General features: G+C 39.1%; 1 protein-coding gene across 1 annotated transcript in view; it reads right to left on the minus strand.

Moving 5' to 3' along the window:
- PCSK2 (proprotein convertase subtilisin/kexin type 2) overlaps positions 1–19,779 on the minus strand; it is a 258,254-nt gene that overhangs the window by 104,717 nt on the left and 133,758 nt on the right. The window contains exons 3-5 of the mRNA XM_077282556.1: positions 9,924–10,037; positions 6,293–6,401; positions 998–1,035 (exon numbers count right to left, since the gene is read on the minus strand). Coding sequence (XP_077138671.1) covers positions 998–1,035; positions 6,293–6,401; positions 9,924–10,037 — 261 coding nt within the window. The remainder of the gene's footprint in view (positions 1–997; positions 1,036–6,292; positions 6,402–9,923; positions 10,038–19,779) is intronic.

A 19,779-nucleotide genomic window follows, 5' to 3' on the forward strand; every position in this document is an offset into this window, starting at 1 on the left:
TATAGCTACATTCACGAAGTGTCATGGTTTGTAAATGTAATCTTATCCTTTATTTACAATTATTCACAACACTTGTTGAGAATTTAAAAATGGTACTTCAAACACTAGTCATAATCTTGAGTAAGATGTACCTAATTTATTAATAAGCACTTGCCTCTAAAGCCTCATTCAGATGTTCGGCATGTGAGAAAAAAAAGATTTAAATCTGATTTTCATCCTTTTATTGTCTGTGTACCCATTTATGTTACCATTAGTGTGACATTTGTTTTTCTCACATGCAAAAAGAAAATTACAATATTCTTCGATCCATTAAAACCGTAAAAAACAGACATCATATGGATGCCACACATTCTTGTGCTGTCCGTTATTTTCATTGACCCATTGCTTCCAGTGGGCAAGTTTGATCTCCCCTGGATCAAAAATAGACATGTCTTGTTTTTTGTGACTTTTTTGAAGGCACTGGGTATACAAAAAACACTGTCATGTGGACATTCCCATAGAATTATAATAGGTATGTCATATATCCATGAAAAACTTGGACAGAACATGTGCTTGATAAATGGACATTTGAATGTGAAGAAAGTCCAGGAGCCTTTCACCCTTTTTTTTGCCTCTTCTGTCCAACTTCTTTGGGGGATATTGGAAAGAGAGGTGTAAAATTTGAAAAGGTAAAACAGTTTTGCACAAATGACGTATTTGCCAATATTTGGATTTTTTCAGTACTTAATAAATGTTCCCCCTTATCCATTGATTACGATTGTCTAACTTCTATTTTTTTCGTTGGTTGAAGAGCTTGTTGCTAGATAAATTTCGCCCCATGTCATATTTTTCATTTTTATGCTACTTATCTCTATTAAAGTTACAACCATTGATAACAGTTGCAGTTAACAAAAGATCAGTAGTTCAACTCCTATGGCTGCGGCAGACTCTTTGATAATGAATGAACGTGTCGTCTACAAAAGCCTTTAAATGTTATAATGAACTTTATTATACTCACATAATTTGAGGCAAGATCTGGGTGAAGGTAATCTATTCCTGAAATCAAAAGACATTTATTAAACAAGTCTGAAAAATAACACATACATTCTGCAGATAAATGAGGACAAGTGTAAGAGACTTGGGAGGATTAACTTCAATGGTTTCCACCTGGCAGCTTATGCGCTCAATTTATGCATAACACAGATATTTATCAGGATGGAAATGACAAGAGGATGACATGAGTCGTGCCCTCGGAAAGGCAAGAAATTGGATTGTTTTAGCAGAATTTGTAAATGGAAGTTAAATTGATAACTAAAGTCTTGTAAAAGCCTCGCCGTCTCGCTCTTGTTTATGGAATAGATTTAAATATAAAAAAAAATTAATAAGATCAATGTTAGTCAAGAAATACATTAGTCTACTGGATTACACATTTTACAGTACAAACTGTAGGCTTTCCTAGGGTAGGCTGCACCTATTTTATATGTTTCACTTTATTTTATGCATAAACATCGTTTTATTAAAGCCGTCTAATTTAAGATAGTTCAAACCTAGAATGTACCGTTTTAAAATGCGGCAGATTAAACAACATGATCTATGCTTTTTGCTAAATTTGATGCATCTCTAGACTGTCTGGTCTGAATTTACACCAGTCATTAATTGGCTTACTTTGGTCAACTAAATTATGCCAAATTCTAGAACAATTTTGGAACACAAGAATATGGTTTGGATCACGCCTATTATTCAACCCAAAAGATCACATCCATTTGTCAAGCATGTCAAGAAAATGTCTAAAAGAGCAAGAAAAATCAGCTCACCCAAGCTATAGGCATTATGAAGCACGGATTGCAAGGGACCACTTGTGAATAACAAAGAAAACAAAAAGAAAACCCTGCTTCATAAAATTCCAAATTATTCCCCAAAAATTCAAAGACAGCTAAAAAATGGATCCATATCGTGGATGGACACACCAACCCGTTTCTAAAGCACACAATGCATTCTTTATGAAAGCCTGATAACACATATTAAATGTAGTACAAAGTATAAAATATTTTTGGCATTTAGCTAGTAAATCATCAAGATAAAATAGACAAAAAAGCTGAAAAAAAGGGCTCTATGTTGTTTTTTATTATTATATTAAGGTCCACAAGTATATGGCGCCTCTGCGAGGCAATATCTTTTCCCCCAAGAAGTGAAGCTTCAGAAAGAAAATTCCATAGCCCCGATTCATCAAAGTTTTTATGCAAGAAAACTGATGTAAAAAGCTTTGGAAAGTTGCAAAGTTTTTGCACAATAGGAGGATGCCAAAAATGTTGCAGCTTTTGGAATTTTCATGCTATTTTTGCTCAGCTCTGACAAAGTGTATGGAGCTGTGGTGGGATAGGGCATGCCACCCTCTCTCCTGCTGTGTCAAATTCATGATGAGATGAGCAGTGGATTGACTCCAGTCATATATTTGTGGTGATGAGCACACAGAGGCGCACAACACTTTGCACCCAGTTGTGCCTAGCAGCCTGTAGAGGTTTTTGTTGGCATGTATAGAACTGATATCACAAAAGGTCATAGTCCTTAATGAAAATTGCAGAAAGTTCTCTAATCAATAGACCACTGAAGTGTGGCCAGCTTTATTCTCAGTTAGATAAATTATTGAAACCAAAAGAGTGATCATTAAACTAGAAAAGAAAAAAGGCTAAAATTTGGGTACAAAATAGCTATAAGTGTTAGTATACAAACAATCTGCAACTGAGCCCTGGTACTTGCCTATAGATACCCCATTCATTCAGTTAAGGCCATGTGCACACGTTCAGGATTTTTAGCGTTTTTTTCGCGTTTTTTCGCTATAAAAACGTGATAAAAACGCGAAAAAAACGCTAACATATGCCTCCTATTATTTACAGTGTATTCCGCATTTTTTGTGCAAATGTTGCGATTTTTTCCGCGAAAAAATCGCATCGCGGAAAAAAAAGCAACATGTTCATTAAAAATGCGGAATTGCGGGGATTCCGCACACCTAGGAGTGCATTGATCTGCTTACTTCCTGCACGGGGCTGTGCACACCATGCGGGAAGTAAGCAGATTATATGCGGTTGGTACCCAGGGTGGAGGAGAGGAGACTCTCCTCCACGGACTGGGCACCATATAATTGGTCAAAAAAAAAATAATTAAAATAAAAAATAGTCCTATACTCACCCTCGATGTCTTCCCGCCTCTCAGCTGCATGCTGCCGCTTCGGTTTCTGTAGCTGGTGTGCGGTGAAGGACCTGCCGATGACGTCACTGTCTTGTGATTGGTTGTGAGCGGTCATGTGACCGCTCACGTGACCGCTCACATGACCGCGACGTCATGGAAGGTCCTGCGCGCACACACCAGCTATAGGAAGAGGAACGGACGCCGCTGATGAGATGTCTGGGTGAGTATAAGCATTTTTTTTATTTTTTTATTATTTTTAAACATTCTATCTTTTACTATAGATGCTGCATAAGCTGCATCTATAGTAAAAAGTTGGTCACACTTGTCAAACACTATGTTTGACAATTGTGACCAACCTGTCAGTCAGTTTTCCAAGCGATGCTACAGATCGCTTGGAAAACTTTAGCATTCTGCAAGCTAATTACGCTTGCAGAATGCTAAAAAAAACGCGAAAAAAACGGAAAAAAAAACGCAAAAAAAAAAATGCGGATTTCTTGCAGAAAATTTCCGGTTTTCTTCAGGAAATTTCTGCAAGAAATCCGGACGTGTGCACATGCCCTAAGACATGCCCAGCTCAGATAAGCTTCATAAGCAAATTAGTGTTACAGCTGGTTGCCAACCTCAGGGAATACCATGAGGGGAGACACTAAGGTTCTCAGGCAATTTCCTAAAAAAAACCCATTATTTTGGGGAGTTTCTTTTTGCATTAGGTAAGTATGCAATTTAGAGTTAAATCCTATCCATTATTTAAACCTGAGTGCACTTTTCAAATGATAATTTAAATAACTGGAATTTTAAATGAATGTTTCTAGGCTGCTAGACAGTATTGCGGTATTGACTATAATTAAATGTATTTAAAGTATTCACATGAGTAAAAGATAATAAAAGAATTAAAATAGATATGTGATGATAATAAAAAAGAGTAAGATATATAGATACATATAAAGCAAATACATCAGCACTGGGTAAGCTAAGATGTATGCACGAATTCAACCTTTTCTTATTTTCGACTCTGCAAAAACTCTAACTGTTTCTCTTATTCATTCTCGTCTGGACTATTGTAACTCTACTAATCGGCCTCAATCTTACCAAACTCTCTCCTCTGTCCTGAATGCTGCAGCCAGGATCATATTCCCAAACAACCATTACACCAATGCCTCTACCTTGTGCCAGTCATTACACTGGCTACCCATCCACTCCAGAATCCAGTACAAACTTATTACCCTCATCCACAAAGCACTCCATGGCTCAGCACCACCCTACATCTCCTCTCTGGTCTCAGCCTACCACCCTACCTGTGCTCTCTATTCTGCTAATGACCTCAGGTTAGCATCCTCAATAATCAGAACCTCCCACACCTGTCTCCAAGACTTTTCACGTGCTGCGCCAATTCTTTGGAATGCACTACCCAGGTTAATACGATTAATCCCCACAGCTTTAAGCGTGCCCTAAAAATTTATTTGTTCAGACTGGCCTACCGCCTCAACGTATTAACCTATCTATCCCTGTGTGGCCCATTCAAAAAACTTAAACCATAACCAGGTTCCTCACATCATGTTCTCACATGCTTTATGCAGCTAATAGCCCTCTGTGTCTGTACTGTTCCATACTTCGGCTGATAACCGGTTCATGCAGCTTTACATGAACACCCGGGCCTTACACTATAGCTGGTCCGAACAATGAAAGCAATTGTTACCATCCACCTCTCGTATCTCCCTTTTTCCTCATAGTTTGTAAACTTGCGAGCAGGGCCCTCATTCCTCTTGATATTTGTTTTGATCTGTGTTTATTGTTATGCTGTAATGTTTATTGTCTGTACAAGTCCCCTCTATAATGTAAAGTGCTGCGGAACATGTTGGCGCTATAGAAATAAAATTATTATTATTATTATTATTATATGAAATTTGGGCTGCATTACTGCTATATTGAATATACTTATAAAATTAAGGCAGATAGAGAGCCCACAAGCCTGCGGCATACCTTTCTTTGATGGGACCCTAAACCTAATATAATTAGATTTAACCTATATGGATATCATGAGCACAAGGTAAGTATGCCAATTAGCACAGACATTTACAGAAAACCTACAAGGAAATGAGTGCAAGGCATCAATACCTTTATATATATAAATATATATATATATTTTTATGGCATATAATTAAAAAGGTATTTTAAAAGGAATAGTAAGACACAGGATATACAAAAGCTGGAGAGTATGACAGTGAAAAAGTAACATGGTACATGTGTACAACTGGTATAGACTACCGAGAACCCTACATCCATATATAGTAATAGTGCAATAGTAAGTATGGTAATCTGAAAGCCAGAATATGAAACATAAGGGATACATAACACTAAATAATAAAATAAACCTAACCTCCAATATCATAGACGGATACCGACTAGCATGAAATAACACAAGTACATGGGGTTAACGAAGCTAGGTGCGAAACGCGCGTCGAGGCCGTTTTTTTCATTGTCTGGTGAGTCCTCCCTTTGCCACTGTATGCATTTATTATGTTCATTATGAGAGTCATATTATCAAATTCCATGATATCTTACTTTTTGCAGTATATTTTGGAGGTGGTCGTGGCCTCTACATTTGGCCAAGCTCCTCCTCCCATCACCCTAAGACTGTTTTTAATTAGTGCTGTATCCTACCTGCCCATTAAATTTGTATGCTTTTAGCCCAGTAGAGGGATGTTTGATAAAAATTAAGTTTAAAGTCCAATCAATGGGATTTGTCATGACTAGTGGGTTCTCATGAATTGGCCAATTTTCAATTAAGTTATTATTTTCATTTTATAGGTATATTCTATATGATAGTAATGCAGTCTAAATTTCATATATTCAATGTTTGCATACATATTAGCGCATACAGAGGCTGCTGTATTCTTTTTTTTGTATATTATGTAATTTGAGAACCTTGCACCTGTTCACGCTTGCTTTATTCTGTTAGATTTTGTTAAATGGATAGATGGATAGATAGATAAATAGATACAGTAGATAGATAGAAATGATAACATATAATACATTGAATATAATATAACATGTAAAGGTGAAATCACTTGATATAATAAATATTTATTTTTCTGGAATCATTCAAAAATATTAGTTTTGTGCTTACCATCATCCATAATTGCTATAGTTACTCCTTTCCCAGTGTAACCCAGCTCCCAAGCTTCTGCTACATTTAAATCAAGACCTGGAGTTCCATCTGCTTGACCTGTGTTGATCTTATAAAAAATTACAGCATGTCACTTGAAAATATTGATAATTTCCAAAAAACAAAAGCCAGCATAAATGGGTCCTTCACAACTTTTTCAAATTTAGCCAGAGTGAAGTGAGATTTTCATAAAAGAAGTGTTAGTTACCACTTTAATATGCTATGTTGCTGCCCCTTTGGAGGTCCTTGCCAAGAATATCCCATCCATTAAGTCACTTGACCTCTTTGACCAGTCATTAGCAGCAGGTTTAGGTGATTGAATGAATAGGATATCAATACTTTGGGTCTTAGTAAAGACTATTCGATTGGCGTTGCTAGATTGGAGGGAGATTAGAAAGTTAAATCACACATTTTATTTTAGAAAAATTCCTTCCCACTGTCAATTGTTGAAAAATTTGAAGAAAACCCCATAAAAGGTAAATTCATACACAGTTCTTTGCACAGTGTTTTGGCCACTTTTTAAGGTGTTTTTTTAAGAGAAAAATAGGTTTTTTTATGACTTTTGTCTCCATGACTTCATATGTTGACATTCCCGTCCTGACAGAGCCCATTTTTAAAGGGCACCTGTCACTATAAAAATGCTGTCCAATCAGGCAGTAGGTTATAGAGCAGGGGGAGCTGAGTACATTGATATATAGTTTTGTAAGAAAAAATTCAGTATAACCTGTGGTTTCATAATTTACACCTCAACTCTTTCTAAGATTCTTGACCCAGTGGGCGGTCCTATCAGTGACTGACAGAGATCTCTCTATGCACTCTATCCAAAAAAAGCTGTCAGTCACTGATATGACTGCCCATTGGACAAGAAAATCCAAGAAAGAGCAGAGGATTAAATTATTAAAAACACAGGTTATACTGCATCTTTAGTTCCAAAGCTATATATCAACCTGCTCAGCTCCTTCTGCTCTATAACATGCTTGCAGATAAAAATGTATTTTCATGGTCACATAACTTTGAAATGCTTCTTTCCATCCCAGTGAGTCTGAGATTTTTTTTTCTGATACATTGTGCTTCATGATAGTGGTAAATTTATGTCAATAAGGATCAAGGATGAGCTAGCAGCTCGAGACATTCCCACTACACTGGACAATCTAGTTCTCCAAGCCGGCTGAATCGACCTCCAGTTCCAGGAGCGCTCTCAAGAGACAATGCATGAGAGAAAACCGCTTCATCTGGCTCCATCCTTCCAAATGCCACTCATTTCTCAGCCTTCCATGGCCGCAGTATCTCTAGAACCTTTGCAAGTTGACATCGTGAAGATGGCCAGGCAACAGCAGGAGATCTGTCGATTCAAGGGCTTGTGCTTCTATTGTAAAGACACTGGACACCTCGTTTGCACTTGTCCCTAGAAGTCGGGAAACTCCCAAGCTTAGGGCAGTAGGAGAGGCTACATTGGGACAAAGCAATTCCTCTCTGCAATTGATCCTGACTTTATCTGTGATTTACAGAGGTTCACGGTTTGTTGAAACAGAATATCGGGACTCCGCTGCATCAGGAAATTTCATGCAGCAAGCAGTGGTAGATCGGTACCAGATTCCCGTTTGACAACTCCAGAATCTGTTGTTGGTGTCATCTCTCAATGTGAGGTCCCAATCTGAAGCTGTCTGGGTGGTCACTGAGCAAATAGAGCTCTGGATAGGAATGCTGCACACTGAGAAGATCACCTACTATGTGCATTCTAGTCTGTGTTATTAATTTCTTCTCGATCTCCCCGTAGGTCTGCCACATGATCCTGTCCTTGACTGGAGCTTCAGAGAGGTGCTAAGGACAGTCATGAGAAGTGTCTTGTACCTGTACGACCTGTTTGGCAGCCTGTGGCAGCATCTGCTCTGTCAGGATTACCATCTGCCTACTGGTCATATGCTGACGTCTTTGACAAATGGGAGGTAGTGACACTACTGCCAAATAAGCCATACTACTGCCCTATAGACCTGCTTCCAAGATCCTCACCTCCACGAGGCCATATCTACCCGCTGTCCCAGGCCGACCCTAGCCATGTCCAAGTATGTTAAGGAAAATCTGGCAAGGGGATTCATTCAGAAGTCATCTTCATCAGCAGGAACTGGCTTCTTCTTTGCCAAGAGAAAGGATGGGATTCTCTGGCCTTGCATTTATTATACGGGTCTCAATCAGATCTTAGTTAAGAACAAGTATCCGTTGCCTTTGATACCAGAGTTATTTGACTGTCAGAGGTGCCAGGATTTTTACCAGCTTGATCTGCGAGAAGTGTACAACCTAATTCGCAGACATTGAGGAGATGAAGGAAGACGGCTTTCAACATCTAGGACGGTGATTATGAGTACCAAGTTATGCCTTTTGGGCTCAGTAATACTGAAGACCAGCTATAGAGTATTACATAGGAATTCAAAATTAATGTACTCTCAGGAATGATAGGAATATAGCTTGGAGAGTTTCCCGTAAATAAAATATAACTTTTAATGGATAGTATTAAAATAAACTCTCTGGACAGAAAAGTGACACAAAATTTAATAAACCACGTACATACTGTACATTACTATACGGGAAAGAATGATTCCTAACATTTTTTATTGTAAAATCTATTTTATCTTCAGTTGTGTATGTTTTATTATCAGTTCATAAAAGTGAAGTAATACTCTGACAACATTATTCCCAGCAGCGACCTGGGAGTCAGAGTAGTACCCAGTTGTCTTCCCCATGCTGTTCTCATTTCATTTGAGCTGTTTCCATCCTTTTTGACAATTTTCCTGCCTCCATTGCCCTTCTGTTAGGGTCATTCTGAAAATTTCCAATTAACTTCTAATATACTCAGTACTTGAGTTGAGCCTGTCTGAGTGTCCAACCTGTTCAATTCAAGTACCCAGCACTTGAGCATTTTTGTGCTCGATCAACACTAAATAGGAACAATCAGCATTTGGATAGGGAAAGAAATGAGCTAATAGCTCAACAGACAGATGAACCGATTACAAACCAACAGGATACTGGATCAAAACATGTCATGACAGTTGTTTTAGTCTACTTTTTTCACTGTATGATCTTTTACATGAAAACAGAAATTTTACTGTGAAAACATTTTTCAGTTTTTTTGTACTTTATTTTGTAGTTTTGCTTATATTTTTACAAATTTTATTGGACTAATTCTTCCTTAGCCCCAGTGGGGGAATCCAACTTTCACTGGTCTGATCACCTTATGTATGTATTAAAGGATATTAGGCCAGGTGGTTTTACACGAGAGGCTTGTTAGACACTGCTTATAGCAGGGTCAAACAGGCTGCCATACTTAGCTGACCATCAGTCAGCCAATGCTGACCATCATTCAGCCATCGTTGACCATCAGTAAGCCATCGTTGACCATCAGTCAGCCATCGCTGACCTGGGGTTTTATTTATTTTTTTCTGGGCAGCTTATCAAAAAATCACAGGGAGACAATTTTGTCTGTGATTTTTTGGTAAGCCGTCCAGAAAAAATAAAGTCAAGTTGGCAACCCTGGTAAAGGAATTATAAGGTCTTAAAAAAAAATTAATAAGTGTATTCACATTAATTTTCTACTTACCAGATACCACTGTTTTGTAAATAAAGGGTCGTTCATGTTAATATCGATGTCATTTATATCTCTATATCCTCTTTTCTTTCTGTCGAAACCTTCCTGTTGCAGAACTTTTCTTACCTAAAATTTATAAAATGTCATTAATGTATCAAATATTAAACATTTTTCCTCATTGCTAAAATATTTACTGTCATAATATCAAGTTAGAATATGTTGTCGCTATAGAAATAATAATTATTAATGTTATAACTTTGAGGCTATGTCTAGAGATGAGCAAACCCAAAGTTAAAAGTTCCGCATTCATACTGGACAGATAGTGAGTGTTTGGTGCCAAACATGGACCTTCCACGGAAGTCCGTTGCAATGTTTGGAGTTTCCGGGGAAGTCCGTTTTCTTACTCAGACCCAAATTTTGCGTCTCCATTGTTTTCAATAAAGTCCAGCTTTTGGTTCACTTTCGGGTACAGTTGTGGTACCTGAACTGAACTTTGAAATAAAGTTCGGGTTGGGTACCAGAACCGGAGCTTCCAAATGTCTGCTCGTCCCCAGATATTCCCACTGCACCCCCACTATGAATAAGAAGGTTGTAGATTTGTTTATAAAGGGAGAACAGAAGGTATATTTGCCCAATGAAATAAATCAGTTCAAGGTGTCTCAAAAACAACTTTTTGCACCTATCAACAGGGTGGGTTATAAAAGTATAATTGCTGATGGCCCACCTCCAGGTCCCAGACCAGGTCCCCCTCCTCAGTGGGCCCCAAAGGCCATTAAGGACAGTAATGCCCTGATGGTGGCCCTGCATGTGGAAATACACTCCCTTCAAAGGGGTTTTCCTATAATTGCAAGTTATCCCCAATCCATAGGATAGGGGTTAACTTGCTGATTATGAGGTGTCTGACTGCTGAGATCTCCAGCGATGTCTAGTATGAGGATGCAGATTCCTGAGAAGGGCCATTACTAGTGTTGAGCGATACCGTCCGATACTTGAAAGTATCGGTATCGGAAAGTATCGGCCGATACCAGCAAAGTATCGGATCCAATCCGATACCGATACCCGATACCAATACAAGTCAATGGGACTCAAGTATCGGACAGTATTCCTGATGGTTCCCAGGGTCTGAAGGAGAGGAAACTCTCCTTCAGGCCCTGGGAACCATATTAATGTGTAAAATAAAGAATTAAAATAAAAAATATTGCTATACTCACCTCTCCGAGGGAACCGGCAGCGTTGTTTGCTTAAAATTCGCGCTTTTCTTTCCTTACGTGAAGTCCCGGCTTGTGATTGGTTGCGTGCCGCCCATGTGACCGCAACGCAACCAATCACAGCAAGCCGTGACGTAATTTCAGGTCATTCAGTATTTTAAAATTACGCTCCGGCTTTGTGATTGGTTGCGTCGCAGTCACATGGGCGACGCAACCAATCACAGCAAGCCGTGACGTAATTTCAGGTCCTTAAGGATTTTAAAATTATGTCCCGGCTTTGTGATTGGATGCGTCGCAGTCACATGGGCGACGCAACCAATCACAAGCCGTGACGTCACGGGAGGCTGGACACGCGCGCATTTTAAAATGCGCGCGAGTCCAGCCTCCCGTGACGTCCCGGCTTGTGATTGGTTGCATCGCTGTCAACCAATCACAAGCCGGGAGGCTGGACACGCGCGCATTTTAAAATTCGCGCGAGTCCAGCCTCCCGTGACGTCCCGGCTTGTGATTGGTTGCGTCGCTGTCAACCAATCACAAGCCGGGAAGCCATTTTAAAATGCGCGCGTGTCCAGCCTCCCGGCTTGTGATTGGTTGACAGCGACGCAACCAATCACAAGCCGGGACGTCACGGGAGGCTGGACACGCGCGCATTTTAAAATGCGCGCGTGTCCAGCCTCCCGTGACGTCACGGCTTGTGATTGGTTGCGTCGTCCATGTGACTGCGACGCAACCAATCACAAAGCCGGGACGTAATTTTAAAATACTGAATGACCTGAAATTACGTCACGGCTTGCTGTGATTGGTTGCGTCGCACATGTGACTGCGACGCAACCAATCACATAGCCGGAGCGTAATTTTAAAATACTGAATGACCTGAAATTACGTCACGGCTTGCTGTGATTGGTTGCGTTGCGGTCACATGGGCGGCACGCAACCAATCACAAGCCGGGACTTCACGTAAGGAAAGAAAAGCGCGAATTTTAAACAAAGAATGCTGCCGCTTCCCTCGGTAAGGTGCAGGCTGCGTCGGAGAGGTGAGTATAGCAATATTTTTTATTTTAATTCTCTCTTTTACACATTTTTACATTAATGTTGTTTCGATACCGATACCCGATACCACAAAAGTATCGGATCTCGGTATCGGAATTCCGATACCCGCAAGTATCGGCCGATACCCGATACTTGCGGTATCGGAATGCTCAACACTAGCCATTACTTAATGGAGTTGGGATGCACATGAACGGCCTCTGCTAAATTCATTTTCAATGCTTTCCCTAGCGCTATCATAGACAATGAATAGAGCAAAATCGGAGTATGCCCCCTCTACTTTATTTATGTCAGGACTGGAAAGTTCTGTTTTTGGGGTTCCAAAACCCTGTGCTTGGAATCACTAGGAGTCCCTGTGATTGGACTTATTCCCTATGAATAAGGGATAGGTTACAATTTTCAGAAACCCCCTTTACAAGGAACTTGTCAGTTTGTAAATGGCGTACAATCTATGGGCAGCATTATACAGAGAGGGGAACTGAAGAGATTTATATATACAATTGTAGGAAAGGAGTATAACTTGGACTTTACTTATGGAGACCCCGGCAATCAGTGTCAGGTACTGACAACCCTCCCAGTATAAGTGTGCATAAGAAGATACCTGTCAATCACTGATTTGGACCACTCTCTTGACTCATAAACCCAGAATGAGCAGAATTCTCAGTAAGTTGTGCTGAATCTTTTCCCATAAATTTACATATCAACTTCTATATAAAATCTTGCTAATAATTAAACTACAAAGTGAGAGGTTCCCTTATAAAGAAGCACTCCCCTTAAATTTTTTATCCTCTTAATATATTGTAATCATCTTTTTATATGGCATCGCGGACTTACAATTTCTAATTTTGCCTTTCTACCGAGTTAATGTTCTTCCCAAATCTTCTACTCAGTTCTGTTTACCATTAGGTCTATGACAAGATGTTATGAACAACAGAATAGCTGAATCCTTCCAAGCTTGATGTAGAAACAGGAAGTCTCTTTTCCCTGCATGAGTCAGCATTAGAACTACAATCCTACATCACTGGCAAAAGAAAACAAGGAAGAGAGATAAAAACAAGGTGGGCGGGAACAGCTGTGTCAGAGGTTGCAGAGGACAAGGAGCCGAGCTGACCAGGGACTTTTCAGTGTTATAAATCTTTCTACATGGAGCTTAGAATGATTCAGCTAGTGTGTTTTTAATCACGTGATGTCATGGACATAATGAAAAAAGAGAAGATTAAACTGGGTAGAAAGTCAAAATGAGCAATTGTAAGTACACAGTGCTATATAATATGATGACTGCGATATATTACGAGGATAAAACTTTCGATGGGAAGTGTGCTTCTTTAAGGAATTTATTTAGTAACACTTTTTAAACTGTAAAGATATTTTAACATAAATGAAAGTATTAGTTCTTCAGATAAGCTCCATGCTGAGCTGATAAACCACAGTCCATCTGTAACTAGCCCTCCTCATATTTTCCTGTTTATATAGAATTGTGTCTTTGATGTAGAAGACTTTTGCAGAAGCAGATATTTATTGTGAAGCTATTATTAGGCTGTGTTACTAGGTTGTCATTTGATGATGGACATGTATTCTCCGCGCAGAAAACAAAACATGAAGTATTATGAACAAATCACTGCTCCGTGTGTGACATCACCTCCTGTTATCACAGTGACTGTGTGACAGGCAATCACTAAAATACCAATAAAAAGCAATGACATTTCAGCCCCGGCACAGACTCTATTTAGCTTCCCGCTTATTTTCTGTTACCGTAAGAACACGGTTATTTATATGTTATATATGACAATGTTTCACTGATTTCTGCCGTGTTTGCGTTTGAGAACTGTATATTTCAAATATAGAAATGTAAATTTGGAAATCTAGTTGGAGCGCTCTTATATTCACAATGGCAAGTCAAGACAATTTGCACAAGGCTTTACAATTTGAGATCATTGTCAGCTTAAACAGGTTGTCTCATTTTGTTACATGGGTAATAATAAAATAAAAATAATAAAGTGTGCAAGTCTGCCATTTACCGATCATTAAAAATTCTCTCTGTTCTAAAAAAAAATTGATTTTTAATTATTTTGTTTACTGGTTGCTGCCTAGGTTACTGGCCACATTTGCACTGTATCAGAGGATGCCAGTTTGTTAGGCAAGGAGGAGGCGCTTTCAAGCACTGCTCTGAAGTGACACTACTCTCCTCCGATGGTTCAGAGGCCAAGCTGCTTGCCGCATGAGAGCGCACACAGTTCAGACCAATGGCGCAGGCATGCCCCTGGTCCAAACTGTCAATCTCCAAGACAGAAGATAAGCACATCCTTTTAAAGGAGCTGTCTCATAAACAACATAACCAAAAGAAAGGAACTGGAATATAACTTGGTGTGCATGCAACGTGTAGGCGCATGTTCACACTGACCACTAAACAGACAAACCCAAGACAGAAACTAAGTGAGCAAATATCAGACAATAGGTACATAAATAGTAATAGTGCATGAAAATAACATACAGTACTTAGTTAATATTGTCTTGATTAAAAAAAAGCCATCCCACCATGCCAAGGTGACCCTACTCGGGACAGATGTAACCTCTAGTATTAAAACCTTACTATAGGGGTCCAAAAGTCCTCTGAGTGTAACATGAGTGATCATTGCTTCATTAACTGTTCATATAAGTGGTGATTGCACATGCTCACTAACCCCTTTATGACCTTGGACTTGTCTCATTTAAGCTTAGACAGTTAATCTCATTGTGGCACATTAGTTTTGTGCCTGTTTTTAATTGGTTTTACTTTGTCTGTATCTGGTGTTTTTTGCGTTACGGAATACAAATATTGAATTTTGGGATGTGCCTGTTCAAGCATAGTTTCTTTTTCTTCTTCGTATTGCTATGATTTTTTCCTAATGAGCACTCTTTATTATTTTGGTGGTGCCCGCTTCCTCCAAATTTATTGCTATAATTTTTAAACTGATTCATTTTTCAAGTCACAGTACACTACTCGTTAGGAGGATGCATTAGGTGAGCAGCTTTTTGCCAGGTTTAGAATTCTCATAGGTTTCTTTAGGCTGGAAGATAAGCAAATTGGTGGATATGATGAATTAGGACTAGTAATTCAGTTATGGGTAAAAAGACGTATGTAATCAAATTCTCCTCATTTCGGGATGCTTGACATGTCAATCGCCGGTCAGACGCCTCTCACTCAGCCAAACCAGATCTCACACTTTGCACTGACAAGGGGCAGTACCCCAAAACACAGTGCCTGCAAATTGAGATTCTGGTTTGGCTTTTATCCTAAGTCATGTGACAAGGCTCCTTAAAGGGTTGACATTGACTTCCAGGATTGCTACTTCCTATAGGTGGCACTAGCGCTCTAGTTCTCTTCCTATTTGAAGAGACAATTTGTAGTAATGGAAGTAAAAAAGCTATACACTAAAAGGAGGATGCTTGTATGTAGTGATGACTTTGAACTATGTAGCTAAAGGGCATCTTCTAAAGATTTCTGGGAAGCAAGAAAAGACAATAAATGGATCCTTGAGCAATATTAGTCACTTGATCCCATTATAGGAAGCAGAATTCAAATAACGGTAGGTCATCCTAATGCTTCAAAGTCATTACTCCATTCTCTAAATCTTTCATCTGCAGGTGCCTGGAACAATAAGATCCTTGTAGTTTACCTGCACTTTCACACAAAGTCTGTAGAAAAGCATGGCATTGTTGCCCTGATCCCTTGCAACAAGTTAAAACTGATTTTGCTGAACATTCTGGCTTAATATGTCCAAGAACTGTCCCAATTCTCATGAATTGTAACTTGTCATTCACTATTATTCAGTGGTCATTCTCTTTTTATGAGCATTGCGCTAGCACTGGATATGCTGGAACTTATTTTCCTTACTTATCGGAATATATTGCTCCTACCATTTGCCTCACACTGAATGCCTGCCACTTTATGCCTGTATGTATGACAGACAGGAAAGCAGAAGCAGAGAGATAAAATCCCACCCCCACTTTCTATTTTCTGTCTTATCTCAGCTTAGATAGATATATTATCCTTTGTACAGCTGGGGGTGTGGACCCACTATGCCAAGGGCTACTCTTACCTTGAAGGGGTGTAACTATATGACTACCGGGTATTCGCTAGAGCCCTTGTTGGTGAGGATAGAATTTTCTGCCAGTAGTCACCAGGTACCCCTCCAGTCCCTGGGTCTGCAACAGCTGACCGGAGGGTCAGAGGAGCGGATACGAGGTACAGAAGGGCAATACATATGTGTAGTCAAACAGTCCGAGGTCAGGGCAAGCAACCAAAGTTCAATACACGTAGCTGAGGTCAGAAGCAGAGAGGTCAAACAGGATGGGTAAAAGGCCAGGTTGTTAATGTGATATAGATTAAAGAGGAACACATTAGTGGGTGCTATTGGAATAAGAACCAACATACTGGTGAGGAATGGTATGTAGCGCTGTCAATTGTAGGCTCTGCTGGACTGGATAGGCTGGGGAAACTTAATTTCTGCAGAACGCAGCAAACTTAAATTCCTGCAGAGACTGACCACTTCCGCTAAGGCTAGATGGAAGCCACATGCAGGTGCAGCAGTGCTGCATGAAGCAGACTCAGCAGGATGGCCAGACATGAGGAGAACCCACATGGTGAGCAGAGCAGAGCTGAGGAGGTCTGCGAGTCACAGCCGTGACTTCCTTGTTAACAGCCAGTAGACAGCAATTTTATCAGAAGTAAGGCATCTTGTGGTCATTCCCTTTATCTTAGCATACTACTAGCTCTATAGATGATGAAACTTCCTTTCATTGCTCCTCAACATACCTTGTTCCTGGAATTGTCCAACAGCATGCCTGCCTCAAACTTCTTTATTACGCCTGTATGTAGTTTGCAAGAAAGTAAAAATGAGGAAAAAATGATAATGAGCCCAGACAATGCTTAATGTAAGAAAAGAATGTTAATAAAAAATGTCTAGGTCAAAGCAGGAATACAGCAATAAAAAGAGGCATCATACACAATAGGAGAGGACACATAATGAGACATACACTGTCTCATGGGGTAATATTAGAAGGCAGTGAATTAATAGAAGAAAAAATAAAACCAACACTGGTAAAAAATGATGACCCCCCCCAGATAAAGGCATTGCGCCTAAATGCGCGTCAGGGTTGGCATCATTCCAGCAGGAGAAGACATTCATGGGTAGGTGTCCGGCAGTATTTCTTTTTTACCACCATTGGTTGTATTTTTCTGCTATTTGTTCACTGCCATCCTATATTACCACATGAGACTCCTCTTTTTGCTGCAATTAAGTGTGAATTTATTAAGCATTCCTGTGGGCTCATTATCATCTTTTCCTCTTTTTTTGCTTTGTTGTTTGCTCTTTGGTTTACCCTATACTTAGTCCTCTACTATATACCCTAAATTATATGTTACTAAACTTTACATTATTTTTATAGGGTATCTTATCCAGTGAGTTTATTTGATTTCTTGTATATAGTTTGACAGACAGGAGAGCAGGAGCAGAAAGAGACAAATGCCCCCCCTCCCCACACTTCCTGTAATGTGTTCTTTAGTCCATGCTGATAGAGATGGATCACACTTGACAGCAGGCAGTATACAGCAATTTAGACAGAAGGGAGACACCTAATGTCTGACACTGTGGAGCTATTTTTTTTGGACAGTATAATTTTTAAAATTGATTTGCAGATTATCACATTATCTATCAAATGAGATCAAGTTTTCTAAAGGTACAGAGACTCCTTAAGCTTTGGAGGATGTTTGCTCTTGATAACGATGCATGTTTAATCTATTATTTCATTGAAATTAAAATTTGTATTTTGTTTTTGAGTATGAAAAAAATGTTATGATTAATGCATTGTCTTATTTCAGTGCATTGAGTTAATGGGATTAGTCAGTTGTATTAGAATCAGGAGAGGATATAATTGAATTGTATGCAGTATGGTTGTCACTTTGTTTCTCTAGCGCATTCGTCCAATAAATAACCCCAAAGTATTACCAAGTCTAAAAGGAATTAAAAATCAATCGCATAGCTTACTTTTTAATTTTCTTTTTATTTGCTTTCGGTCTGCCTCCTCCAATAGGCATGGGCAACAGCAAAGTGTCGAAATCACAGTAAAAACAACATCTGTTCTGGATCTTTTCCCAGAAGTAATGGAGAGAGATTTAGACTTTAATGCTTTGCCAACCTCCTCACCATCAATGTAGAAGATAATATATGAGTTATGCAGTGTTTATATATCATGGGTATTCAACATTCGACGTTGGTCATTCCAGATTCCATACAAGTGATAAATACACCTGGACACATTTGGGATAAATAAAAAGGTCTTTAGACAACATTTCATTACTAGATCTATGCCTGGCATATAATCTAATTTTACCAAACAGTAACTACAAGTAATCCACACTACTCAAAAATAACATATTATTCCGCAGACTTCAAAATATATTCACAGTGATTTAACAACATTGTTAATGTTTAGAAATGAGCGAACCTTTCAAGGTTCAATTAGCTGAACATTTAGATGTTCGTCGAACATGTTCGCCGAACGTTTGGACAAATGTCCCCGAACGCCATTAGATTCAATGGGAGGCCAAACCAAACGTATACACAACACCTTCAGGGGAGACAAAAAGCTTCCTAAACAGCTAAAATTAGGGGCAGACACCATGAAAAGTGGCATCAAATGAACTACAGTAGAAATTTACAAATGGCACAGCAGCAGTCAGCCATGGGCCATGCATGAAGTATCTCGGTCAGGCCCAGCATTTACAGCTTGGAATTGAAGTTTCAATGAGGACCTGGTGATTAAGGGAGCAGTGGAAGCCTTCTTAGTTGGGAGACCTCATACCTCATGCAACAACTGATTTTTTTAGTTTCCTACCCACACTCAGGTGACACAAACATCAGTTTCATAGACTACTATTGGTAGAAAAATGTAAGAATAGTAACACATGTAGTTGACTGATCAATTGAATATTTTATAACGGTGCAGCAGTAGTGATGTATTCCTGTATTGATGAGGGTTGTGTTAATGAATTAATGTACTGATTATGGTTCTGGTGATGAATACATTACTAGGACCATCATCACTCCATGAATATATCACCAGAGCCACCATCAGTACACGAATAAGTCACCAGAACCACCAACTATCAGTTTTGTTGCAAACGGTATTTGTCTTATGATGGATGTAAAATCCATCATACATATACATATCTATAATGGGGTCTGTTTGGTTTCTTTTAAGGTGTCCGGCATTTGGTGGAAATCCTAATAGAAACTAATCAGCCCCCATTATACAACAAAAAAACTCCCATAAAATGTGTAATACTCGTGGGAATAAGAAGAGATCCCATGCAAATAAAGATAAAAAAAAATACACTTTATTTTTATTGAATATCAATTAACATATGTAAAATATGATCTAAAAAAGTGAAATACCATCCAGGGACACCAAGCAGAAACACAATGGGATATTACATCAAAGAATATGCACATTAGCAATATATATACAGTTGTGGCCAAAAGTATTGACACCCGTGCAATTCTGTCAGATAATACTCAGTTTCTTCCTGAAAATGATGGCAATCACAAATCCTTTGGTATTATTATCTTCAT

The sequence above is a fragment of the Ranitomeya variabilis genome, chromosome 2, assembly GCF_051348905.1.
Source record: "Ranitomeya variabilis isolate aRanVar5 chromosome 2, aRanVar5.hap1, whole genome shotgun sequence".
Lineage (NCBI taxonomy): Eukaryota > Metazoa > Chordata > Amphibia > Anura > Dendrobatidae > Ranitomeya > Ranitomeya variabilis.